The 18,932-nt window shown below is 40.5% G+C and overlaps 1 protein-coding gene across 2 annotated transcripts in view; it reads left to right on the top strand.

Moving 5' to 3' along the window:
• Positions 1-18,932, top strand: part of ANO6 (anoctamin 6) — a 231,470-nt gene that overhangs the window by 202,341 nt on the left and 10,197 nt on the right. For both annotated transcript variants that reach the window (XM_042246830.2, XM_015094718.4), the window contains 3 exons: positions 6,241-6,371; positions 13,578-13,783; positions 18,052-18,251. In XM_042246830.2, the coding sequence (XP_042102764.1) occupies positions 6,241-6,371; positions 13,578-13,783; positions 18,052-18,251 (537 nt within the window). The remainder of the gene's footprint in view (positions 1-6,240; positions 6,372-13,577; positions 13,784-18,051; positions 18,252-18,932) is intronic.

Below are 18,932 nucleotides of genomic sequence, written 5' to 3'. Positions count from 1 at the left end.
ATAGTTTCTGCCTATTAGCCCATCCTTGGGGGCTGATGGATCATAGCCCTCTGAGAGATGGCCCTTGTTGGAGCTTCAGACTACGTGTTTTCACAGCTTGTTACAGCTTTGTCCACCTTTTGTACATGCATTTAAAAATCAGTAATAGTAATTTGTTGAGTTCTAAGTATGTGCCAGTCAGTGTATTAAGTGCTTTATGTACTCTCTCATTTAATCATCCAAACAATGCTTATTTTTATTTCCCTTCTGCAGATGAAGAATCCATGTCTTAATTAGGTTAAATGATTTGCCCAAGTTCACACAGCCAGTAAGAGGCTACTGTGGGTTCAAATGTAAAACCCCATGGCTCCAAATCCATATGCTTTTAAGAACAGAGGTTCACTTATGGTCTTAAAGCACCAGGCTATGTAGCAGTTTATGATACAGTTGTCAAAAATAACTACAAAGGTTTTGACTTACAGTTTTTTCCCTGGAAATGAGAACAGATGTTAGCTAAGGTCACTTTGTCTTTTTCAACGAAACCCAGTCCTATATCAGAATGGACAAGTCCAATGCCATCTGTAACTTCTGCATATTTCAGCTTATTGTCTTAATATTCTATTGCTGCTTTAACAAATACCCCACAGTTAATGGTTATTGGAAGAAAATGGGGGAGGGGAGCCCCACAAAATAATAAATTGAATATTAATATCCTGTGGGTCCCGAAACTCAGAAGTCTGCAGAGGTCTCACTGGGCTAACATCAAGGTGCTAGCAGGGCTGTTTCCTCCAGGCTCTAGCGTAATCTGTATGTTTGCCTTTTCTAGCTCCTAGAGGCTACTTGCATCCCTTGACCTGTGACTTCTTTTCTCCATCTCATAGCCAGCAAGGTTGCCTGTCTCTGACTCTTTTCTGTGGTTACATCTTCCTCCCACACCCGTCTCTACCTTCTCTTCTGCCTCCATCTTGCACTTTTAATGCCCCTTTGAGTACACTGGGCCCACCTGGATAATCAAGTCTTGTCTCATACAGTCAGCTGATTAGCACCCTTACCTGCATCTGCACCCATAATTTTCATATGTTTCAGGGATTAAGATGTGGACATCTTTGGGAAGAATTTCCCTGCCTGCCACACTGCCCTTATCAAGGTGATTTCTGGCTCTGAGTTTCTGTTGTCACAAAACTGTTGACCCCTCTCTTGTCTTGCTCCCACATCGGTACTCTGCTCCTGCCAGCCTGAATGCCAAATGCAACCTTCTCAGTGTCCTCCAAAACCACTCACACAAGCAGGCCTTATTGATGTTTGGGACATAGAGGAGAAACAGGCAACTTGAATCTCGAAATGCAGACTCCATCTCTTTAGTCTTTCATCCCGCTGTATTACTGAGAATCCTGTTGCTGTTGTTTACTTACCACCCTTCTCTGTAGGCTCCAGAATACGGGCATTCTGCCATGTCTCCCTGCCACCACAGCCAGCTTCCTTCTCATCCTTCCTTCTCCCTCTCCTAACCTTTCTTCTCTCTCCCTCATTACCAAGTTTCTGTTTATTCTCTTTGTAGAGCAGTTAATTTCTTGTCTTTTTGTTTGTTTATTTGTTTTTGAAGAGCAAAACCTTGTGGGTTTCAGCATGTCGTTCCACATTTCTTCACTGGAGCTTTATCTTCTATCTTCAATGTGAATTATCAGGGTCTGTCTGTAAATAAGGACATTCTCTTTTCTCTAGTTCCATCCATCCCCCTCAAAAACAGATTCTGATCTTAGCTGTGCAATGAATACTTTTTTGCCCTACTGTGCAGTAGACAACCCTTACCTTGGGCTCACAGTTACATTTTTTTCCAGATGAGTAAAAGTAGGTTGTGTGCAAATAATACTATGTTTCCATATGAAAATGAATGTATCAAATAGAGGAAAAGCTTAACTCAGATTACCAAAAAAAAAAAAAAGCATTTTCTGAAGGAAATAGGTTAGTTACCTAACACTGAGTGTTAGTGAATAACTCATCAGTGAGCTACTTTCTGATTTAAACAGTCAAGAAGGGTATATTTCCTAAACCGGTACTGAGAAATTCATACAAAATGGAATTTGTTCATGTGAAATAGTTAAAAATAAAAATAAAGGATACATTATAGTATAAGTGGTTTGTTTATACCTTCACTTCAAGGAAACACATTATTGTAAATTCTTGTGAGCTAAACTTTACCTTCAGTTATTTTTATTGCTCACCTAGAATATTTAGGTAATGTGTTTTGAATTATGTTTGCCTTCTTTGAAAACTGGGAGTGCTAAATGTTAGGCAAGTTAGGGACTTCTCTGGTGGTCCAGTGGCTAAGATTCCATGCTTCCAATACAGAGGGCCAGGGTTTGATCCTCAGTCAGGGAACTAAATCCCACATGCTGCCACTAAAGGTCCTGAATGACACAGTGAAGATCAAAGATCCTGTATGCTTCAACTAATACTAAGCATAGCCAAATAAATAGTTTTTTTTTTTTTTAATTAGGCAATTTAGAGAATAGCTTCTGCTCTTTATAAAGGTGCCAGTTTCCTTCCTTCCTTTTCATACAACATTCTAACATAACAGAGATATATCAGTTACTTTTGCTATCAGAACTACACCTATTCCAAAAACATATAGAAAGGGGAAAGAAAACTTACAAAAGGTAGTCGCTATTTTCACACCATTTAAATATGTCAAAAGGAACATGCATACTTAGGTGCTTAGTCGTGTCCAGCTCTTTACAACCCCATGGACTGCAGCCCGCCAGGCTCCTCTGTCCATGGGGATTCTCTAGGCAAGAATACTGGAGTGGGTTGCCATGCCCTCCTCCAGGGGATCTTCCCCACCCAGAGATGAAATCCACATCTCTTCTGTGTCTCCTGCATTGCAGGCGGATTCTTTACTGTCTGAGTGACCCATGAAATGAATTTCATCATAAATTCACCTGCTTCCATCCTCAGCTCCACTTGGGGTGCTTGCCTAGGGTTCTCAGAGCAGATGAAGGCCATATGATGCTGTGATCTAGGCTCCCTTTAGGGGGTTGGGGAGATCTCTCGAGCACGTGCATCAGCATGTGGCATTTAGTAGGTCCTCAATAGAGCCAGCTGAGTGAATGAGTGACTCATGTGCTTCAAATACAAATGTCAGTAAATTAATGGAATTGTTCATTGGACCCAGAGAACAAGCCTAGACCTTTTGGCCTTCCCAACCTCACTTCCTTTTTTGATAATTGGAGCATTCCTGGGAATTCTATTCTGTACTTGACAAAAAACTAGTACAGTTCTGCATTAAGCTACTCACTGAAGAAATTTTATGATAAAATGTTAAAAAAAAAAAAAAAAAAAAACAGAGTTAAACATCCAAAATGTCTTAGCATTGTCCTTTGGTGTTTAGACAATGGATGTCTGTAATTCTCTTCTTTTATATGTTTTCTGTATTTTCCACAGTGAACATTCACTATTTAGATAATGAGAAAAAGCAGACTTTTTACAGGAGGAAATATCTCTTGTCAAGATATAATTTGACTAGGGAATGAATCAGAGACATACAATAAGAGAATCCTAAGTACAGGTATTCTTCACTCTACACACTCAGTCTTAAAATTCAGGGACAGTAAACTCAGGAGTCAAATCGATTCAGATAGTGAAGGATGCTTGTATTCAAAATTAGCAAGTGGAAATATCCTAAACAGAAATGGTAATGATCTATAATATATGGATAAAATGTGGTAATAAAGAGACAAAGACAAAATGAGGTGTAAAGTGTTTCACACGACACTTTACATGTAGTAAATAATAAAGGACAATTTTTTAATGATAGTGTTAAACTAATATGCATGGTCCATTCCTAAGAAAATTACTTTGTAACCCATGCTTAGAGGAAGAATCTTTTTCCCCAGCCTTGACCAGGGGAAGAAGTATCTAGTGTGTCTATACTTTTTTAAAGTTTTATAGCTGATTCTCATGGGTAATTAAATTGCTATTCCTGTACTAGAATAATAACCCAATAGAAAAACCCAAAAGACCACGAACAATAACAGATGAACTTCAAACCAAGATTTCCTGCTACAGATGAGTCATTCAACTCAGACTGAGCAAGAGGCTCAGAGTGTGAAGCTCAGAAAAGCAAGCTAGTTAGGACTTCTGATTGACCTAATATGATTGGTGGTGGGAGGCAGTACAGTACAAGGAACAAGCGCCAGATGAGGTAGTCATGCAAGTGACTGCCGGGACAGAAGTTTCATCCTGAATCCAAGTCATGATGGATTTGGGTTGCTAACTGTGAAAGACCTGCTTCTCTGGAGCCTGGAGAGGACTTTGCGAGAGGCTGAGGCTGAAAGTATGAGGGCAGAGCAGAAACTAAGCCAATAGAACCCAGTGATCTTGAGTTTGGGTGTCACGAAGGGAGACGGATGCGTGTGGTCTTTGTTGCCACGTGTACCACAAGGGCCCTTGGAATGTCTGAAGAACGGCACATTCCCAGCCAAACCTCAGACTTGAATGATTACAGAGCTCTGGGTTGTGGCCTCGGAAGTAACACCAGCAACAAGTGCTCCACGTCATTCTTGTAAGTGCTGAAGTGAGATGCAAGCCAAGACTCTAAGTAACTTAGCCCTCATTTACTGTTGGCCTCAGCCAATTAGCCTCTGTTTGTCAAAAGAAAATCTCACACAGGGGGTTTTGATATGTTAGGAAGTTTGCTAAATCCGCATCTGTTCTGAGTCATTTCATTCTGACAACAACCCTGGGCAGTGTAGGTTTTATCACCCCATTTTACGTAAATTTGACTAAAGTTATAATGAATAAGAGATGAAGTGTGGATTCAGATCCAGGGATATGTCTGAACCCATATCCCCTCCACTTCCACAGCCTCCTGCTCTTCCCCTAATGTCAAAGAAGAAAGAAGTGGGGAAAGATTGTGAAGCCAAGGGCACCGTTGCTTGTAGAGAAATCTCCCCTCAGCAAGCCTGGGGAAGTGTCAGTGAGCAGTTAACACTGAGATCAGGATCAGTGGGAAATCCAGCATGGTCAGCTATTTGTAATTCACATCTTACAGTTTGTGTATATGGGTGGGTATGTGTGTACATACAGGTGTTCACGTGCAACACATACAGTGGTCTTTAAGTGAAATCCTTATAAATGTGCTGTGTAATCAGCCAGAGCTTAACCAGATGCTACGTTTTTTGCTGTTGTGGTGCATCTTCTGATGAACTCGACAAGTAAACCACAAGCCAGCTGTTATTTCAGGGGACAACAGTCCTACAAGCTAGAGCTGCACACCTTGTTTCAACGCCAACTGTTTCTAATTTCAAGAGAAATTGCTATTAAAAAGCGGTGGCGGAGGGGTGGAGGGGGTGGATTCAGCTGGCCCAGAATCTTCTGAGAAAGAAAAACACATAACCCAAGAGAAAACACAGGACTGCTCTGGGGGCAGCTTCCAGCATTGGGGGCAGAGCACTGAGCCAGGATTCCTCCGAGCTCTGCACTGACTTGAAGGAAATGTGTCACATCTTTGGTCTTTTAATTTGTTCAGCTGAAAATAGGGCCTTGGATCTATCTTATCCAAAGTCAAAGGATGTCACTTTTCTGCACAGTGCCCTTAATGATTCCCCACTTCCTTCAGTGTAAAAAAATGCCCAAATCCTCACTGTGGTCTCTTAGGCTCCAACCCCCACAATCAAGAGACTTACTTTTCTCTTTGCCCTGGACCACACGGGCCTCCAGGCTTCCGTGATGGCTCAGCACATGAATAATCTGCCTGCTACACAAGAGATTGCAGGTTTGATCCCTGGATCAGGAAGATCCCCTGAAGGAGGGCACGGCAACCCACTCCAGTATTCTTGTCAGGCAGAGAGTCAGAAGTGCGCATACATGCACACTGGCCTCTATGCTTTGTTTATCTTCTCTGGTAATTTTCAGTCTGGAAAGATCACTTTGGATAAGAGCAGGAAAATGGTGGGGGCTGGGGCAGGTGGTGCGGAGCTAAAGTTAATCAAATGAGGAAAAGTATTTTTAAAAAACTAAAATGCCCGCAAGAATAGGAGGTAGGAGGACAAATCATAGTTACAGTTGTGATAAAACCAGGTATGTAGTCAGTATTATTCTTCAAAATATTTTGGGATAGAGAGGCAGAAATAAAAATAAATTTAGCATGAAAACAAGAAATTGAATTCTTGGAAAGATGATGTGTTCAGCTCAAAATATCAGTAATACTTTTATGCTCTTGGTCTGACAGTATTCTGACTGATAATTTGATCTTTTTGGCAGCTGGGTCATGAACGTGTTTGGACGGTGTCACACCGTTTCAGGAGCAGAAAAGATAATCCCACGATGGGAACAAGACTACCATCTGCAGCCCATGGGCAAACTGGGATTATTTTATGAATATCTTGAAATGAGTAAGTCACTAGTGAAATTTTGGTTTGCGTGAAATATATTAGAACATGCTTTGGATCCCCAAAGCATCGATTATAGAGCCAAATTATTATCTAGCCTATTGAAATGGAGTCCGTTTTTCTCCACTAGGTAAAATTATACAACCAGGCTTTCAAATACGGTGACTGTGTGTATCTTTGTCAATATTTGTGTTACACAAAGCTGAAAATTTATTACACAGCAATGAAATGGAATATTCATTGAGGTACATCTTCACCATTAATTCTGAGGATACTTACCATGTTGTCTAAAGATGAACTCAGAGCTATTATTAGCCGTGACTCAGCCCTGGCTGGAGTTCCTGCAGCACAGCTGTTGGCTGATGCCTTCTGAACAGATAAGCCCATGGGAACAAGGGTCACAGGGTCTCCCCAACCCCCTCCCCATCTCACACTTGCCTTCGACATTGTATCTATTGCTTCTGGTTGGTGGTTTCTTCCTAATTCCTTGAGTGACCTCATGGCAAATCACTGGCTTGAATTTGAAACTGTTTTGCTGGTCTGGAATTAAGATTTAATACAGGCTCCCTCCTTCTTGGATGTCTCTGTCTGTTTCTGTAGTATTTGCTTGGGCTCTCTTTCTCCTCACTTGATTTTGAGCTGTTGGTTGCCTTTAAATGAATGCATCTCAAAATAGATTTCCATTGGAAACACCATCTTTTCTATTATGCATGACACACTTTTATCTAATAGAAGGCTAACAATGGACATGTTTTGTATCTGTGCCCTTTCAGCTCACCATTGCATTGAATTACAGTTTTTTAAGCTTAGGAAAACAGGAAAGGATTTTGACAGGTTTTGCATTTATGCATGTGGGTTTGTGTGTTTGCAGAGACACCCCTTTGTGGTTCCTTTATAAGTCTGCAGATAGAGGGAGGTTTTTATTAAGTCACATTCTATATATAAAATAATTGCTTTTAAAAATATACATTATATGTGGAAACCCATCTGCTTCTGAATGGTTCCTCTTGTAGTTTCTTTAGTCAACAATGCTTTGCAGCAAGAAGTCTGATTTGAATTTCTCTTCTGCTTTTGTTATGTTTCATGACCAGGTTCAATTAAGGGTGTAGCCGCAGTCCATAATGTAGAAGCTATCTTTATTCTGTTTATTTTCAAAAGGACTACAAGACAATTATCTGTATTCCAAAATGAGTCATAATTGTAAATATTTCTTACTGGAGCCATTATCAGCATTAATAACAATAATAGTATGGGGCAGAATACCATTTGTTATTTTAACACAAAAAAAACTTGGAAAAAATTTATTTTTCTGTAGTTAGTCAAATAAATGGTATAGAAAGCAAAAGTTACATGATCATGCTTTGGGGAGAAATTGATAGGACTTTTAGAATTTCATAGTCTCATTAAAAAATTACCAGCTAAATAACTTGGGCTCTCATGGATGGACTTAGAGATTATCATACCAAGTGAAGTAAGTCAGAGAAAGACAAATATATCACTTATATGTGAAATCTAAAAAGATGATACAGTGAACTTATTTACAGAACAGAGACAGACTCACAGACGCAGAAAAGAAACGTACGGTTACCAAGGGAGGAAAGGGAAAGGGATAAATTACGAGTTTGGGAGTAACAGATACATACTACTTTATATAAAATAAACAACAAGGTCTTGCTGTTTTCATGCAGGAAACTATATTTTAAAATAATAATAAAGATAATAATTCAGCCTCACCCTCCTGCATAAGACAAGATGGAATAACAGGGGTTATAGAGAGATTTTTAATTTTTTTTCTTTCCCATTATGATTTATTACCGGATATTGAATATAGTTCCCTGTGCTATACAGTAGGACCTTGTCATTTATCTATTTTATATATAATAGTTATCTACTAATTTCAAACTCCTAATTTATCCCTCTCCCAATTTTTTTTCAGATTAAGTTGCTTTCCTATTATTCACATAACTCCTAATGAATTAGAAAATTAATCAGTTTCCAAGCATAGGCCTTCTGTTATTCTGTATTCGAAACCAAAGTGAAATCTATGTTTTGTTCTTTGGGTTTATGGGAGATAGAATTTCCAGATGCCTTTCGAATTATTTTTGTTGCTCTAAAGTTAACACAGAGTGCCTGCGGTGGTGAGCTCATCCCCACAGTTTACTCATTAATGATAGCACCATCTACCCTTTTAGATGCTGAAGGGGATCATCTTCTGACAGACAACCCTGGAGGCGTCCCCTCATGCTTGGTTAGGACTCGCGAGCAGCTACCAGCTCTAGTCCCCATGAAGGGACCTAGAACTCCCCTCCGCCTGGACAAACTTTTCCCTTTTCTGCCTGAAAGGCTCCCTCCCTCCCAAGCCTCAGCAGGAGCCCTCAACTTTTCACACAGATTCCCTGCTCTCCCCTCTGGGCATCAGTAGCATTTGACTCTTGTCCTGACGGCGTGTGGTTGTGCGCATGCCTCTCTCCCAAGCTGGACTGATCCTGTTGAAAGCAGCGCTCAGGCCTCTGCATCTTCCAGTCCTCAGTTGGAGCACTGCTGCCTGGACCCTCATGAATATTTATTTAAGGGACTTGAACTTGGAGTTCAACACACACAAATACAGCTGTTAATTAAGTGAATAGTAGCATTGCCCCAGCAGCCCCCACCAGGTTCTGTATGGCCTGTGTTTTTTTGAGTGAAATTCTTTTATTTTGGTAGTGAATTCCCCACCATCCTTTGAGATTATTAGAGTAATCCTGGGTTGTTAACCAAAACTGCTTCCCTAAGTATATGGTCCTGACTTCTGAGAACTCAGACACAGGACATAGAAGAAAGAATTGTCTGTCAAATTTAAAATCTAAAAGCCATAGGGTACTGTTTTGTACTTAGAACACTATACAGCATAAACACCAGTCTCTTGATTACTTAGTGGTACCTTCCCAGTGTGCAGGTGCGATAAATGAAATGCAGGGAAGTGATGAAGTGGGCTCTGTTCGTCTCTGGTACTGCCTCTTCCATCCTTGCATGTTCACTTGATCTTACCCTCATGTATTATTTTCTCCATTTAATTTACTGTAATTAATATCACTGGTTCTTCAACATCTCCTTGTACCTACTCCTTTCTTTCCCTCTACGGTGCTACACCCACCCAAGCGTCCCCTACACTGTCCAGGACCAGGCCTGTCTTCCCCCACTCCCCCATCTCTGCTGTTTCTGCCTACCACCTGCACTGATGCTTCCTCATCTTTGCAGGATGAACATTACAAAATGGCAGCTGGACAATTGGGAAGGATTTGTAGGCCTCTCATGTCTTAATCACTTATTCATTCATTCATCCATCCATCCATCTCACAAACATTGAGCAACTACTGTGCCAAACATTGTATCAGTTGCTGAGGATACCAAGCCAAGCAAAACTTGGTATCTGGCCTCCCAGGGCCAAGCGAGGGATAGCAAGTACTTGGTGGATTGCTAAGCAGGTGAGCACAAATCAGACTTCCTAGAACAGGTGATAAACTAGATTTTGGAAGGGTGATTGGAAGGTAGCTATCAAAAGTGTGATAGAGATAATGGACATTTCATGCAGAGAGATGGATGCAGTCACAAGTACAAAGACATGAAACAGCCTGGCCAGTTCAGAGAACGGCAAGTAAACAAGGTATGGCTAGAACAAAGGAGCCATAGGAAGAAATATCAGGTGAGCAAGGGCTATACCCCGATGGGTCTTGTGTGCTTAGCCAGGACACCTGAACTTATCCTTAAAGAAATACAGACACTTCTGAATATTTGTAAGCAAGAAAATTGCATAATGTGTATATTGAAGAAAATCCAATTATTCTGGCAGCAGAATGAAAGATAATATTTTAGGTTTGTGCCCATATTTGGTGGGAAGAGGATGTATAGGGGGCCACACCAGGTAACCAGACAAAAGCACCTAAGTGGAGTCTATGGGCTTAGGTAAGGAAGACAGATTTGATAGGTGTTAAAGAGATGACTAGTGTGGCAGGTGAGGAATAGAATTGTTGAGCTAACTTCCAGGAGACTGAATACAAGTCTCCTGGATGGAATACAAGGAGAGGAGCTGATTTTGAGGAAACGGTTGTAAGGTGGATATTTTGACCGTGAGGTTGTCTGTGAGACATCAGAGAGGTGAGGTCCATTATTAAGTTGGATTCACCAGTCAGGAGCTAAGAGAAGCTATTGCTGAGGCCATGGGGATGATTCAGGCCTGCCAAGTGGAGAATGGATGAGGAGGCCCTGGGGAAAGGGGGCATTTAAAGGGTAGAGTGTGGGGAAGAAATCCACAAGGAGAAGAACAGCAGAACAGTTGGGAGAATACTGGCGGCGACGGAGAGACATCTATCACCTTGCTTGAGAGGGATGTGAACGTTGACTAAAGGGAGCATAATGTAAAGGGACAGGGAGGCAAAAAAACAAGAGCTCGGGTCCCCATAGCTGCTAGGACTATGGGGAAAAATACAGGAAGCACGATAGTTAGACAGCCTTTAAAAATATGTGTGGTGGGAGGAGGGGTACAGAAGGGAGGGGGCAAATGCATACCCATGGCCGATGCATGTTGACGTATGCAAAAAGCCATCACAGCATTGTAAAGTAATTATCCAGCAGTTAAAAGTGAAATGTGTGTGTGTGCGTGTGTGTGTGTATGTATGTATGTATGTACACACCCACTTCTACCTTGGTTTTTAAAAATTATTTAAGTAAACAAAAATCAACAGGGAAAAACATTCCACAGAGAAGAAAATATTTGGCCATGTCAAAAGCTGCCTGGGGTGGGAGAGAACTGCCTAGTAATCAGATAAACAAGGACTGAAAATGTACATTGGCTTCGGCACGTGCAGCCACCAACAGAGTGAGCAAGACGAGTTTCAGTGCCGTGGTGAGGGCCGCAGAAGACGGAGAGCTTTGAATGGCAGAGAAATAATCAATGTTGGGGCTGCTTCAAGAAGCGTGACTTATTAATAAAAAAAGCATATCAGAGAGCAATTCAGGATCAGGAGCAAGTTTCAGGCAAGGGTTATTTTTGTTTTTACAATGGATGTTTTTTGCCTTGCTCTGTTGATAGGCCTTGGCTGTTCTTGGTTTCAGAAGTTGTTTAGAAAGTTCCTCTCACCTGAATATCAGAAGAGATTAAACCATCTTGGTTTTTTCTGCTTTTTTTTTTAATTAAAAATGTTTAAACCATCTGGAATTTCTTTTGATATCAAAAGTGAAGACTCCATACCAGCTCTTCTGATGATTTAGCTAATTACTTCAATACTTGAATCTACTGATTTGAAACATCCATTTTTATAATATACTGAAATCCCATGAATATCTCCATCTGTTCTTGAAATTTATTCTATTTAATTCATACTGTCTATTAATGCACTAGTTCTGAATTGTTTCAATTACCATAGCATTATAGTATACATTAATATCTCTTAGAGGTGGTCCCATTTTATCCTTTTGCAGAAATATCCCTAACACTGTTATTTAAATGTCCCACCTCATTGTTTTACTTGTGTAGTTATATACATTTTTTGAAGAACTTTAGCCTCAACTTCCAGCTTTTTTTCCTTAAATCCACTTGGAAGTATTAACTAAATTTGCATTCAAATTCTAAATTTTATTTTTGGAGAAGGAATTTAATATGTCCCCAAACTTGAATCTTCCCAATTAAGAGTATGGTGTATCATACCATTCATTCATCATTACTTGTTTTTCTCTATTTTTAAGTCAGTTATCATAACCATCTTAACATTTCTCACTAATTTATTTCTAAGTAGTCTGTGCCTGTGTTCTCATTATCAACTATGTCTTTTCTCATTTGGATTTTTAACTGGATTTATTGCTGCTGCTGCTGCTAAGTCACTTCAGTCGTGTTCGACTCTGTGCCACCCCAGAGACGGCAGCCCACCAGGCTCCCCCTTCTGACTTGAGTATTAAGGGGACCTGGCAGCATGGGGCCCTCATTCCAATATGGCACCTTTCATTAGGACATCCACTTGCCACTTTGCCAGCTACTGTACCTGTGCCACACATTTCTGTTACTTGCCAGGCCCCTGGAGGCAGATGAGTTCTTTTAGGGTTGGGTGAGTCATGGATGTTGACATCACTGTTGGTGCCACACTCTGTGATGTCATTAGCTGTGGTCCTTGCCTGTCTGATTTCCCTGAATACAGTGGCACCTGCCTGGCCTGTAGATCGGCCAAGTCTTTCCAACCCTGACTGCTTTCCTGCAATACATTCTGGCCTCTCAGATCAGAAGCAAATGTCAGCTCCTCCTACACAGCTATACCTCCACAGTCTTGCCCTTCTTGGCCAGAGTGGTCCCTGCCTCTTGGCTGAGCAGTAGTCCTAAAGGGGCTGTAAATTTTCCTCTCATCCACTGTCTCAGTTACAAATACCTATGGTAGTTTACTTCAAAGGTCTGCCAGTTAGATCCCTGGCCTTATCACAGCTCACTGCTCCCTGCCTGTGGTCCAGTCCCCCACCCCCCCCAAGTCTGTGCTGCCCATCTATAGCAAAGCCACATAAATTTCAGACAAAGAGAAAAGAATCAAGCCACCAGCACAATTTTAACTTACTGTGACCACACACACTGCCACAATATCAAAATTAAAAGCTCCTGAAGGATTATATTTTGACTTATTAAGACACTTATTGCATACATTTCCATGATTTGTAGCAGTATCACAAATTCTCAGAATGTGCTTCCCTTGCATTCATAGACTCAGGGGAGCTTGCTCATTTGCCTGTTTTCCGTATATTTTCTCTAAACATTCTCCCAAAGGTACATTTCTTATTTCTTTTTAACTTTAGATATTTCCACAATATCCCTTTTCTTTCTTTTTTTTTTTTTTAATCTTAAATCACAAATCCTCTCCCAACATTCTATTATTTCTACACTGGGAATGAATCATTTTACTTAAAGTGCCCCAAGTGTATTGCCAGCAAGTAATTGAGGTTGATTAAAGATTTTTAAATGTGTTATTCCTATTGTGTATATTTGTGAAGTAAACAGGCTATATTTAGACTTCTTTCCAGAGACTTTGTATGTCTTTTGTTTTGATTCTTTCACTGTTGAACATTATTATTACCATGACTGTCTTTTCTCTTTGGGATTTAGTTCACTGCTTGCCTTTCTCTTTATAAGAGTAAAGGAATGCGGGTCGTCCCTCCATCCATCCACCACTCCATGATGTGTGTCCGTTCCATTGACAGTTATTCAGTTTGGGTTCGTCACCTTATTTGTGGCCTCTTTTCCACTGGCCCCTCTGTTGGCTCTGGTGAACAATATATTGGAAATAAGAGTGGACGCGTGGAAACTGACTACCCAGTATAGACGCATGGTGCCAGAAAAAGCCCAGGACATCGGAGCATGGCAGCCCATCATGCAAGGAATAGCAATTCTGGCTGTGGTGACCAATGTGAGTAAATAGGCTTTGCAGGGTAAAGACCTTGAAACATCCAAAACTGCATGCGTGTTGCTCCCTAAGGAATCCAGTGTTTGGTATTTCATAATGTGGGAGAAAGATGCTAATACTTTCCATCACATAAACAACATAGTTGCTGTAAATGTAATTGTTGTTATTTTTAATATATTTTGTTTATAATTATTATTGGTGACTTACAAGACCTCTTACAGAGGCAGTTGCTAAGAATAGTGACTATTATGCTTTTGTTGCTCATTTATTAGTTTTATTCAATAGAAACGTGGTAATAATATTAACAGTAAGTACTAACTCTTTTAGTCCTCACATGACTATAAAAGGAATTATCAAATAGTACTTTTATAATGGAAATAGAAATCTATCCATTTAGAGTTTGTAGACCCTAAAATAAGAGCATATTTTACTGTATATTCCAAACTATCAATTTAAACTAGTAACTACTTGGTGAAGAACTATGTGCTTTGTGTATTCCCCATCATTCCTTACCTTCCTTGTGTCATGGGACAGAGGTTCTTCAAGGAGGTGGATTTAGGGCAGGTCCCAACTCTCCTCCTCGCCCCACCCTTGGTCTTTGCTCTCCAGTGTTAGTCATTAGCTAAGCACCTTCGTGTCCTGCATGTGTCTGAGTGATGAGGGAACAGAACTCACTTGTTGCAGTCTGTATTGATTATGGACCAGTCTGAACAGTCTGTCTGCTTCCCTACTGCTGCCCCCATGGGTTGGCAGGGAGCTGTCAAGCAAAGCAGTTCCCAATGCCAGCCCATCGGGGAACCTCCTTACGCAGAGGTATCCAGACACTCAAAGTTATTTCCTCCCTTATTCCACTGCCAATTTCACTCCCAGGTTAACAAAATAATATTCCAGTTTTAACTTCTTAATCAAGTCCCACTTGCCTTGAGTCCCCTGCCTTTTCCCACGAGCCCTTGTAGAAACAGAAAATAATCTGGCAGTGCCTGTGGGTCAGGCTCCCAGCTGAGGGGCGTCCACCCAGACCTTAACACTTCCAAGCTTCATTTTATCATTTGTAGAGTGAATAATTCCCTGTCACATATTTTCAGACTATTATATACCACAGAGGGTGTATGGGGAATTCAATGAGTCAGTGCAGGGGATGCACAGAGCCTGGTCCTTGTGGGGATATTAGCAGCTACTCTGTTATCACTCCTAGAGGAGGGCACAACAAGCCACTCCAGTATTCTTGCCTGGAGAATCCCATGGACAGAGGAGCCTAGTGGGCTACAGTCCATAGGGTCGCAAAGAGGCAGACACAACTGAAGTGGCTGAGCATGCGTGCATGCATTCACTTTGTTATCATCTTTATCACACAGCAGCATTTACAGCAACTCTGTAAGCTTTGCCAGGTGTCGAAACTAGAGGCACGAGAATCTTACAATATGTCATTGTCTAGACCATGATCACAGTTTTACACAATAAGTTATCTGGAGCCCAGCTTTCACCCCCAAGAACCCTCAGTTTATTTGGATCACTTACTGTCTCTCCTTTTTGGAGAAAGTTGGTAAATCACACACACAAAAACAACTGTGAGGTTATATCCATTTCCATTCACCCAGGTAGCCCCCACCTTCAGCATCCACTGTGCTGCAAAACATAGGCTGATGTTCAGAAATACAACAGTGAGGCCTTTCAAGCTCCACAGTCATAAAAGTATGAATCTGTCATGTTCAATATACTATATGACATGAAGCCAGGCTGGAACGTGGAGTTACATGCTTTAAGGAAATTTTTAGCAACAGGGTTTGGAACTAAAATGTTTTTGTTTGACCTTCAGCTAACCAGAAAATTCAATTGACTCCTACTCCCCACTACTCGAGCATCCTGTCTTAATTGTATGAGGCACCTTCTCCTCGTCACCCCAGCATGGCTCCTCACCATTAATGCAGATGAAACGTTGGCTGTATCTTCAAGGCTGCTCTACCTGCATGCGTGTGTGCACACAGGCGCACACGTACCCACTGATTGGTGCTACTGGTTCTCGTCCAGTAGTTATTTGTTCTTATAGTTCAGGTGCTGGCTTATTATCCACTAGAGAAATTGCTTATTCAGTTATCAATTAAACTGTAGTGACTAGTGTTAGTTGGTCAGTCGTGTCCAACTCTTTGCGACCCCATGGACTGTAGCCCACTAGGCTCCTCTGCCCATGGAATTCTCCAGGCAAGAATACTGGAATGGGTTGCCATTCCCTTCTTCAGGGGATCTTCCTGACTCAGGGGTTGAACCCAGGTCTCCCGCATTACAGGCAGATTCTTAACCATCTGAGCTACCAGGGAAGCCCAGTTAAACTATGGACAGTCCTTTTTTCCATATTAAGGTGTTAGAGATTCCAAGCTGCAGGTCCTCTTGTACATAATTCTATAAGAATTAAACATGTATTTTATCCCCTCGCATACCTAATTTGTGCCTTCCCAGCCTCACATGCTCAGTAACAGCTAGCTTTCCATAATAGGGGAACTTTTAGGAAGGAGGAAGAAGAGAACAGCTCCTCAAGATTTGAAAGGGCATCAGGCCAGAGTTTGGTATAAAATCATTCATTTTAAAGCTACTGGTTCAATAAATAAGCTGAATTGACGTTGCTGTGTCATGCCAGAGCATCTGCTATTGAAGACCAATTTTAATTTATTTTGCTATCAATGGAAAATTGTGTTTGGAACAGCATGGGAAATGAAGCACACTGCATTTATCTGTGCTCCTGTGATGTGTCTTAGAGCAGCTGAATTCCGGAGGAAAGAATATCTTGTCAAAAGACAATAGAATTATCTTCCGTATTGGAATTTGTGTAGCTTCTTGAAGTACATCTGCAGGTGATTCTGTAAAAAGATCTAGTTGAATTAAATGATAACAGGAAACTTTAATCTGTTGAAATCTGGGAAAAGTAAAATAGTCTTGCCTTACACCACCACCACCACCACCGACAGGCAAGAATACACACCCAGAGAGGCTTTACATCAGAGGCAATGACAGAGCTGGTTCTGGCAGGGGAAATTTTGCAATAGAAAGGCCCCTCAGTTGTTGTTCTTGCTTTGCATGGGATCTTTGTTGGCTTGTGGTCTCACTGCGTCTAAACCATATGTTCAGATGAATACTGTTAAAATCATGTTGTGCAAAACATGTCTGTTCTTCTGCTTCAGAAATGGCTGAAACATCTAGCTATGTTTATTCACATAGAATTTGGATTGAAGTATATTCATTACTTTCTCCTTCCGTGACACCAGTTTTACATGTTGGAGAGTTTAAAGCCCAAATTTGAACTCTGGAGAAATTCATGTAATTAATAATAGCTTTAGATCCTATTGAAAGTCTCCCTGACACAGATTCAGATTTAAGACTGATCCATATTTATTCCTTTAATGTGGAAACACACTAAACTCTCTTAAAGTTTTTTGATAACTATAATCTTTCTGACTTTATCCATTTAACCTTTTGGAAGTTGAAAGGCTTAGACACTAAGTCTAACAAAATAGATATCATTGCTTGATTATGTGAATAGAACAATCCCAACACAGTTTCTTGCTACTATATTTTATTGAATAATAAAGAATTCTTGCTCTCTAATAAAGCAACAGACATAAATATATACTGAAAGTTTAAATCAGACTGTGGGGTTGAGTTATCTCAACAAGTCAAGATACTATAGGGGAAAAAGTACAACTTTGAAGGAAAATATTTGTTATCAGTTAGTATTCTATTTTTAAGAGACAGTGATTAAAAAAGCAATTTTATCAATTATTTATCTACAAAGGAATCATATAAAGCCAGCTTATTTTCATAATATTGATCTTAGTCCTTTCACATGCAGAAGGACCTTCTAAGTCATAAAGATTAAATTATATCAAGTAGTGCTCCAGGGTTGATTGAATTTTATTATATTCTGGTTTTTTTAAATATGTTACATGTAACATATGCAAGTGGCTCTCAAGTTATCCACAATACCCTAGTCTACAACTATTCTTACTGTACTTAAGATACATAATAGGCAACTATCAGGGCCTTGCTTTTTAACTGCAGGTGAACTGCTGGACATTCCCTTCAAAGACCAAAAGCAAACAAACTACTTTAAAGCAGCTGCTCAAAAGTTTTAGGACATTCACTACTTATATCCATTTGACAATTCCTGAATCTTTAATTTTAAAAACTCAACTGATGAAAATGTAACTTTGGCATGTCTGTTAACCCTAGCTATAAAGGCTCTAAATTAATACCCTCTCTACCATTTTCTTCCAACACAGGCCATGATCATTGCATTCACATCAGACATGATCCCCCGGCTGGTCTATTACTGGTCCTTCTCCATCCCGCCATATGGGGACCACCAAGACTACACAATGGAAGGATACATCAACATAAGTCTCTCCATCTTCAATACTGCCGACTTTAAAAGCAGAGTCAAGGAAAGTCCATACGCTGGGTCTAAATATGACACGTGCAGGCAAGTTCTGCTTACAGTTCTTCTTTTAAAGGACTTTCATTGTAATTTCATTCTATTTGGTATTTAAATGAAGTTGCTAGATATTTTTTTTCTCGCTTTCTTTTCCATCAGACTTTAAAAAGTATAAAATATAAAAGTTACTACAGATTAAGATTAGAACTTCCAAGCCAAACCATAAGGCAGGATTGCATTTTATTTTTCACAAATTGTAAAGTATTTCTATCACTTTTTAAAAGATGTGTTTGTTTATTTTTGGCTGTGCTGGATCCTCATTGCTGCTGCTGGACTTCCTCTAGTTGTGGCAAGTGGTGGCTACTCTCTGCTGTGGTGTGCAGGCTTCTCCTTGTGGTGGCTTGTCTCACTGCGGAGCACCGTCTCAGAAGTAGTGGTGCAGGGACTTAGTTGCTCCACGGCAAGTGGGATCTTTCTGGACCAGGGATTGAACCCGTGTCTCCTGCATTGGCAGGCAGAGTCTTAACCACAGTACCACCAGGGAAGCCCCCATAAGGCACGATGTTAAAATGAGAGTTTCAAACGATAACAAAAAGACTTATTCGGGGGAAAGCCCTACATCTTAGAAATTAAGAAACTCGGAGAGTTCCAAAAAGCAAGATAATTCAGTTGTTACAACTAATATTTTATTCAAGCACAACCTGACGGTACTGAATGATGACAAACTAG

The sequence above is a fragment of the Ovis aries genome, chromosome 3 (genome assembly GCF_016772045.2).
Source record: "Ovis aries strain OAR_USU_Benz2616 breed Rambouillet chromosome 3, ARS-UI_Ramb_v3.0, whole genome shotgun sequence".
Lineage (NCBI taxonomy): Eukaryota > Metazoa > Chordata > Mammalia > Artiodactyla > Bovidae > Ovis > Ovis aries.
The sequence above is the reverse complement of the archived record's forward strand: the minus strand, read 5'-3'. Positions and strand labels throughout refer to the sequence as shown.